Source organism: Zea mays, chromosome 2 (assembly GCF_902167145.1).
Source record: "Zea mays cultivar B73 chromosome 2, Zm-B73-REFERENCE-NAM-5.0, whole genome shotgun sequence".
NCBI lineage: Eukaryota > Viridiplantae > Streptophyta > Magnoliopsida > Poales > Poaceae > Zea > Zea mays.
This window is the reverse complement of record NC_050097.1, coordinates 59571515-59579844: the sequence shown is the minus strand read 5'-3', so window position 1 is coordinate 59579844 and position 8330 is coordinate 59571515. Positions and strand designations below refer to the sequence as shown.

Below are 8330 nucleotides of genomic sequence, written 5' to 3'. Positions count from 1 at the left end.
TTGCGGACCGTCCGGGGTCCAGGTGCGGACCATCCACAGTACAAATTTCAGCAAATGTGCAGAGTGAGCAAAACTTCGTTTTGGCTCAGTTTTATGTATCGCGGACCGTCCGACCTTGAGGGGCAGACCGTCTGCAAGTCGTTTTTGAATGCTCTGACATTTTTATAACCGTTTATAGCCGTTGGGATTCTTGTGCGGACGGTCCGGGCTTGTATTGCAGACCGTCCGCATGTGCGCAGAAAAGAGGCAATTGGCCCATAACGACTAGTTTTGGAGAGGGGGCTTTATATACTTGTGTTGCCCGAGTTGAAAGGGTGAAGAGGCCATTTGGAACACTTGTGAGCATATTGGAGCCCTTCCTCTCCCTCTCTCTCACTCATATTGGTTGGGATTGCATTCTAGTGAGATTGGGAGCCATCTAGTGCATTGCATCGAGTTGTTGATCTTTGAGGCACTAGGGAGATCATCAAGTGAGGTCGTTGGCTTGTTACTCTTGGAGGTTGCCGCCTCCTAGACGGCTTGGTGGTGGTTCCCCGTGAGCTCTTCAAAGGAGATTGTGAAGAGGCCGCAGTGGTGATTGTGAGAGGCATTGTGCTTGCCTCGCCGGAGCGGTGAAAAGCAACTCTAGTGGAATCGAGGTTTGAGGGTTCATTGACCAATCCGGCTCAAGAGATCAAGTGGAGACTTGATAGAGGAGCGGTTGGGAGCTTTGAATCTACCTCAACGTGGACTAGGGGTGACCGGCAAGTCATCGACACCACGGGAAAAAATCATTGTGCCATGTGTCATCATCTTCCCGTTGGTTTGCAACTTTCCTCACTAGCCTGTATTTACTTGTTCATATACTTATGCTAGTGAGTATTTGTTGCTCGTGTATGCTCTTGTATATCTAGTCATACCTATAATAAAATAGTTGCTCACTTGTTCTTAGCTTGTGTAGCTAATCTGTTTTACTTAGCTTGTGTAGCTAAGTAGTTGTTTCTCTCTAGTAGTGCTTGTGCTTTGTGCTCTTTGCTTACTAGTATGTTTAGGAGCTATCGTTATGTTTAAAATTACATTTGCATAATTTATATGTCGTTGCTAACTAGATTTGTATGGGAGAGCTCTTTCACTATCTTGGCACCTTAGTTGTTTCAATTAGAATCTTTTGTCAGGTGTTTGTAATAGTTAGAGGAGTGTAGTCTTGGCTAAACCAAAATAGTTTTAATTCCATATTTATTTGTGTTAGCCATTATAATTAGTTTTAGAAAGGACTATTCACCCCCCTCTAGTCCGCCATCTCGACCCTACACTATCCCGACAGCTTATCCATACTCATACTTATGTCTAAACTCAACTCTGCGAATAGTGCAGTATACAATGCAAAACAATATTTATGAGTAAACTTTGGTGAACTAGTGGAGTCGGCCTAAGATAAGTTGGTCACCAGAAGGGGTATGGGGTCGTAAAGTATCAGGCTAATCACAATGGAGGTTTCATGAGGTGTTTCATGTATTAATTAGTCTGTCACATCAGCTATTTGGATGACATGTCACATCATTAAGAAGGAAGAGTTTCATGGAGTTTCATGGGGATGAAACCATGTTAACTCGTTTCCAATGTCTTGGAATATGTGTGAAACCTCCACTGAGAATGTTTTGTTTCATCTTCTTACAATTGAGTAAATTCTATTTGTTATTTATATGCAGCATTTAAGAAGTATGTTGACATATGAAATAGTGAGATGAAACTCTCTGTTGAGATAGAGTGTTTCATTCATCCATAAAACTGATATGGCATTTTTAGAAACAGGGACATGAAATCCTCACTGTGACTAGCCTCAGTGTCACTCGTAATTGGCCAATTGCTATCTTCTAAAATGTGTATCAACAGTCACCAAATCACGTCAGCTTCGCACTTTGTGTTGATTATTTTGATAATTCGTGCCCCCACCAAACTACGTGCTAATTTTTATCAAAGAAAAACATATTTAAATTGTGATAAGGTACAGGTAGGCTCCTGTTTCAATTTTTTTTGGGCGCCATGATTCACGTGTTAGAGACATGCTACTTGGCGCCGTGACTCATCATCAAACTTGCGTGTTGGGCATTCTGTGCTCCACTTCAAAATAGCTCTATTTTAAAACTCTGGACAGAGCAACTCTGCTCTAGAGTTTAAATTATTTCTCGTAACTAGTGACAGTGACGGTTAAATAATTCCAAACTTCACCTCTACATTGTTTTTTAGAGTTTTCGGAGCACCAAAAAAAGTACTCTAAAATTTTATACTATAACTCTAAAAACTTAATGAGTTTGTAACTCTGAAGTTAGAGTATTTAACATATTCTTGCCAACTTGTTCTTAGAGTTCTGCTCTGAAGTCATTCCAAACACGTCCTTAGTGTCCGAAACGAAATTAAAACGCACGATAATATAGATAATATAAATATAAATAATTTTTAAAAAGGCTAAAAAATAAAATAAATAGGCCACGCAAGCACGCCGCCATGGTTAGGATATCTTCGGTGGATCATATAAAATAGGAGATATGGTACTGCAAAGACATTGTTTGATACTCCCTCTATTCTAATTTACAATTCGTTTGATTTTTTATACTAAATTTGACCCGCTTATCTTATTCACAATTTCTATGAAAAATGAAAAATTTAAAGCCATACTAAAAATATATTATATAGTAAACAATATTATAGTAAAAATTAATAATAATTATGAATATTAATAAGACGAGCCGATAAAACTTGAGATAAAAAGTCATACAAATTATAAATCCGAACATAGGGAGAGGAGAGAGGGAGTATTGTTTACAGACTTAAGTTAGAAATAAGCGAAGAATCAGGAGCTGCAGAAGAAAGCCGATAGAGCCGGCCTCCGCGCTTCAATTTCCACCCTAATCCGTATCCCATCCCAATTCACAAGCCGCCGTGACCTCTCCATTTCTTCCGCACGCATCCCTCGCCGCCTCGCGCCTGCACCGGAGAATCGGTCCCATTGCCCGCGAACCTGCGTGTGTGAGGTAAGCTTGCTCTGCCCTGCTCGTATTATCCGTCTCTTATATCAGATAATGCACGGCTTGTCGGGAACGGGAACTCCAGAAGAAGGTTTCTGGGCGAACCGCCGCACCTGATTTCTGGCCTGTGCTTCTCGTGTTAGTTTCCCAGGGCTTCAGCAGTGCAGCGACTAGCTAACCCTTTGCATCTTTCAGTTAGTGGCGAAGAAGAACCTCAAGTGCCGTAGGTTTCGTGTTTCTGAATGCGTGTGCGTCGTTTCTCTCTCGCTTTGTTGAGTTCCATATTTTGAATCCGAGTAGGCGGTCAAACCTTAAACTAGTAATCTTTTAAATGCAATGCATTCTCCACTTCCCTCAGGCCTCAACGCAACGATGGATACTAAGTACTGTGTAGCATTGTAGTTGTCAATGTCAGTTGTCCTGAACTGAGTAGAAAATGGCTAATTTCATTGCGTTTGTCATCTCATCTGTGCGTTGGAATGCTTAGCGTACTGTGTCCTCCGCCGGGTCTTTATCAGGGGTTACCTGGCAGTGTTATGTAGACAGAGCAGATACGAGATTGTGCCTGTTTCATTGATAGAGAAGTGGAAGGTACACCTGTAAAGCTGGGAAAGTAAGCAAAAAGGTTCACTCTTGGTCTTTGTAGACAGGGAAACAACAAACCTGATCTTCAGCAAATAATCCTCATGAGCAGCAGTGGCATCACTTAATTGAAAGACACAAAAGTGTGTCAACTTAATAACTATTCCTCCTCGTCTTTGTTTTGCTGGCGCAGATTCCTAAAGGAGCGCAATACATGCTATGATACTTGTCTCTCTTACTTTTATTTTTAGCCGTTTTCCTGGAACGGTGGCCTGGAACAATTCCTAGCCAGATTATTTCTCTAATTTATATAAGATTTGATCATCTGAAACGATTCCTGGTGTATCCTGGACAAACGAATAAGACCACCGTCATCTGAAACGATTCCTGGCTTGCAGTTGCGAAGCTGGAGCTGCTTTGACATGGGGTTCATCATAGCTCGACAGCAATGACGTGTTGTGGTCTCTTTTTCGGGGAGTTGGAGAGTCATGTTTAGGTGGTGGTGGCTTGGGGGCTTTGAGGCTGAGTCCAGTGCACAGCCTCCCTCTCGCCCCTGCCACATCAGCTCTCGCCTCCACTCTCGCCCCTGCTGCTCCAGTGCACAGGCTGCAGCAGGCTACAGCCTCAGGCTATAGCCACATCAGCTTTTCTATTTCAGAATTAAGTAATTCACGCGGATTTATTTTAACGCTTAGAAATCACACAACATAATACTTTTTATTGAATTAAAAACTACAAAGTGCATAATAATTTATAGATGAAATTTGTGATTTTTTTGTATTTTTTTCAAATTTTTTGGAGTCCAAACGGTAAAAAACGGTTATCACACGTGGCGCTGATGTGGCCAGCAGAACCAATCGGAAGCCGCCACCTCGCTCTCGCCCCACACTCTCGCCCGCACGCCGCCCGCGCCAGTGCGTAGCCCGCCTCACCGCCTGCCTCTCGCCCGTCTCTCGCCCGGGCGCGCGCTCCAGCGCGGGCGAGAGCGAGGCGGTTTCGCCTGCTCTCGCCGGGCGCGAGCGGCGTCGCCCGGAAACGCTCTCTCGCCTGGCTCTCGCCTTCGGTCGGGCGAGAGGAGCGCCGTGCCACCCGTCTTGCAGCCTGCGTTGGCACCAGCCTGACGTGATAAGCTTGGCAACGATAACGCGTGGTTGGCTCCGTGAGTTGGGTTGTCGTTGTGTGTTAGTGAATTGATTGGATTTGGTCATCTAGCCTGGTGTACTTAGGTTTTTGTTGGTGCACAGTGTTAGTGGTTTTTGTTGTGTGTTCGATCTTCTTCTGATTACGAATTTTGCAGGTATCGAACACCCCAAGATGGCAACTTTCGCCTCACCACTCCTCTGCAACTTCATGGCCATAGAACAGAAGAACGCGCCTCAGCTGACCAACAGCAGAAAGCCGTCCCCGCGCCTGAGCTTCCCAACGACAAGGAGCATGCCAACATTGCCGTTGCCGGGCTTCAGAGCGAGGCCAGACTGGCGCGTCGCCGCCGTCTACAAGGTGAAGCTCATTGGCCCCGAAGGACAGGAGAGCGTGATCCAAGTGCCAGAGGACAGCTACATCCTGGACGCGGCCGAGGAGGCCGGTATAGACCTGCCCTACTCCTGCCGCGCTGGTGCGTGCTCCACGTGCGCCGGCAAGGTACTGGAGGGCTCCGTCGACCAGGCGGACCAGTCGTTCCTGGACGACGCGCAGGTCGGTGCCGGGTATGCGCTCACCTGCGTCGCGTACCCGACGTCTGACTGCGTCATCCAGACGCACAGGGAGGCCGACCTGTACTAGGCAGCCCAGTCCCACGCGTAACCGGATCAACGACTGTGCACTTCCATAGCTCCCATTCGGATTCGATCTTGAGTTCTTGACACTGATTCGCACTTGTGCTTTTGTCCTTGCAGGTAGCTAGAACTAGTAGTACATTCTTTAATCGTTATTGTTTGGTTGCTGTGGTTTGATTCGTCCCCTGTTTTGCTCTCTGGATATCTCGGTACCTGCCAACCGCTGTATCGAAATCAACGGTAGCTTGGTGACCATGCATTGATCTATCAGTTTCAATTTTACAGGCCGAAGGCGTTTTGCGTCACCGAAAATGTTTAGGCCCCAGGAATTTTAGAGAAATTATACAGAAATTTCACATGAATCGGTTATTTTTTTTAGGAAAAACACATGAATGAGAAAATTCCTCGCATTCCAAAGAGAGCCTTAGGCCGGACCAGTGCAATAATTTGGGTTGTATTGTTTTTTTTTCTTTCCCCAAATCACATTACATGGAGACACTTATTTAAACATGCATAATCACCTCTATAAGATTGCCTCCAATAGCTCGCGCATGTGCATATGTAAATAGAGTAGCAGCTGGCACGGTGAGTTGTGCATTTTGATTAGTTGTTTCTAGCATGTTGTGGATACGTACGTTTGCACATCACACATCACATCCACTTCGGGCGTTGACTCCTATCACGAGTTGGATGCAACATGCAAGCCATTCCGTCAGATTTCCTCCGCTTCAGCGTGGAGGCGGTGAGGGAAGCGACGGAGGGGTATTCGTCGAGAAGGTGGGAGCGTCGGTGCATATGTGGCAATGCTGGTGTGGAGGGGTGAGCGGCAGGGATAGGGGAGAGGTTGGTTGGACAAGGGAGTAGCATCGTGGAGTGAAGAGGTCGTGCAATGGATGGCGAAGGGGTGCCGGTGAGGGGGGGGGGGGGGGGGGGGGGGACCTGGTGGTTGGAGGGACATTCCACGACTTGGAGGAGGAAGCGGTGCCACGGAGAGAGAAGTGCCGTCTGGGCAGGGGAGCGGCGACGTGTAGGAGCAAGCGATAACAGTGGGGAAGGTGGTGCGAGGAGGGCTGATCTATGGCTTCGAGGAGGAAACAGTCCCATAGAGGGGGTAGCGGTACTAAGGAAAATGGGCTACATGCCATTTTTATATTGGTTTTGGTGTTTGATGACGAACACAACATTGTGATCTAACTAATTTGCTAAATATGTGAATACATGTTCATAAGAAGTAAATTAAAGGATTCAATGCAACAAATAGCTCAAATCAAGGCTTGGAACGACATATTTTGGATGTGGTGAACTATGAGTAGTTCATAAGTTTGGATAAGTTCTAATTACCTTTAGGAACATATTTGAGCACCTTAGAAGGGCTGGCGGTTCAGATTTTGGAAAAGGTGCATTTGAAGCCAAGTTTAATTCAAAAAATGGATTGTAAGTTGGATGGATCAAAAAGGTAAAAAACTATGACTTAGACTAATTGGACAAACTCTAGATAAGTTTATCTAAGTCATAGGAATGCTCCCAAAGATAGCCAAATGGAATCAAAGAAGAAAATTCCAATTTAGAATTAACTCTAGTAGGTTTGTGTCACATTAAATCAGTCTCGTGGTGTACCAGACCGAGTACACAGTGAAGGCAGACTCTATGGCTTGGTGCACTGAACCAGTCTAGTGTTACAATGGACCACTTGCGTGGAGAGGACTTCTATAGGGCTTTGGTGGCCTGGTGCACTGGATCAGTCTGGTGGTGCATCGAAAGACTTACATAGAACAGTTGTTTTTGAAGAGTACAACCATATGACGCACCAGACCAGTCTCGTGTGCACCGGACCCGTCGGGTTCGACGGCTAGTTCCTACTCTAATGGCACAGGCCCCCACTCAATTTTCTTGGTGTAGTGGATTTTTACCTTATTTACTGTAGTTACAAAGGTTTATTTGTTAACAACACTTCATTTAGGCCCCCACTCACATTTGGGCTCCCACTCAATATTTGGTCTGGGTCCGCCCCTGGCTGAAGTGGCATGAGGTCAAGTGGTGCACCGGACCAGTCTGGTGCCACCTGACATGGCAACTTCCCATTGATTACGCATGCTGACAGAAGGTCCGGTGGTGCACCGGTCAGGTGCAGATTTTAGGGATTTTACCTAACGACTAATTGAGGGTTTGGGGGTTACAAATACCCCCTAACCAGCCATTTCAGTGTACAACAACTATGATTCAACTCCTAGCTAGAGCAAGACCTCATAGAGATCAAATAGCCTCCCAAGTGCCATTAGTGAGCATTGTGCAAGAGATATCCATTATACATTGGTTCTTGAGAGTGCCTTGCATGAACGCATTGTGTTGTTGCGATCTTATGCTCTTGTGCTTGGTGTCTCATATTTGTAAAGGCTACCAAGAGGCTCCAAGTTTGTGGAGTGCTTTGCGGAGACTTTATCTCTCATCTCATAAGATCTAGTGTCTCAAGCTTGATCGTTGGAATCACTTGAGACGGTTGAAAGAGACTCCATCCTTTGGGATACCTCAACGGAGATGTATGTTTGTTAGAACCGAACTCCAATAAATCAAATTGTCATGACACTTTGTGTGTTTTTGCTTTTGTTGCAATTTGTTCTTCCCTCTCCCTCTCTAAGTTCTCTCACTTTGATCTTCACTCTAAATCACTTGTGTTGCTCCCCAAGTCAATTCCGCACTGGTAAGAGCAACAAGTGCAAGAGAACTCATCTCCCTTACTAGAATTTTATTTCCTCTCGCTCTAACCACTAATTTGGGATCAAGTTTTTGTTTTTAGTGTTTAAATTTCAGGTGACGCCTATTCACCTCCCTCTAGGTGACTATCAATTGGTATCGGATCCCAACACTTTATTTAGGGTCTAACAACCTGAAGTGATGTCAGACAAAGGATCCCTCAATAGCGAGAAGGGCCTCTCACGAGAGAAGCACAAGGAGAAGGGCGAGGAATCCA

At 45.3% G+C, this 8330-nt stretch overlaps 1 protein-coding gene across 1 annotated transcript; it reads left to right on the top strand.

Moving 5' to 3' along the window:
- Positions 1-2887: 2887 nt before the first annotated feature.
- Positions 2888-5536, top strand: LOC100191704 (Ferredoxin-3 chloroplastic). Its single transcript, NM_001137133.1, has 2 exons — positions 2888-3011; positions 4885-5536. Exon 2 carries the CDS (start codon positions 4902-4904, stop codon positions 5367-5369), a length of 468 nt encoding a protein of 155 aa, NP_001130605.1. The 5' UTR covers positions 2888-3011; positions 4885-4901; the 3' UTR covers positions 5370-5536.
- The last annotated feature ends 2794 nt before the right edge of the window (positions 5537-8330 follow it).

Excerpts from the sequence above, each read along its gene's own strand:
- LOC100191704 (NM_001137133.1), top strand. The coding sequence starts at position 4,902 with ATGGCAACTTTCGCCTCACCACTCCTCTGCAACTTCATGGCCATAGAA.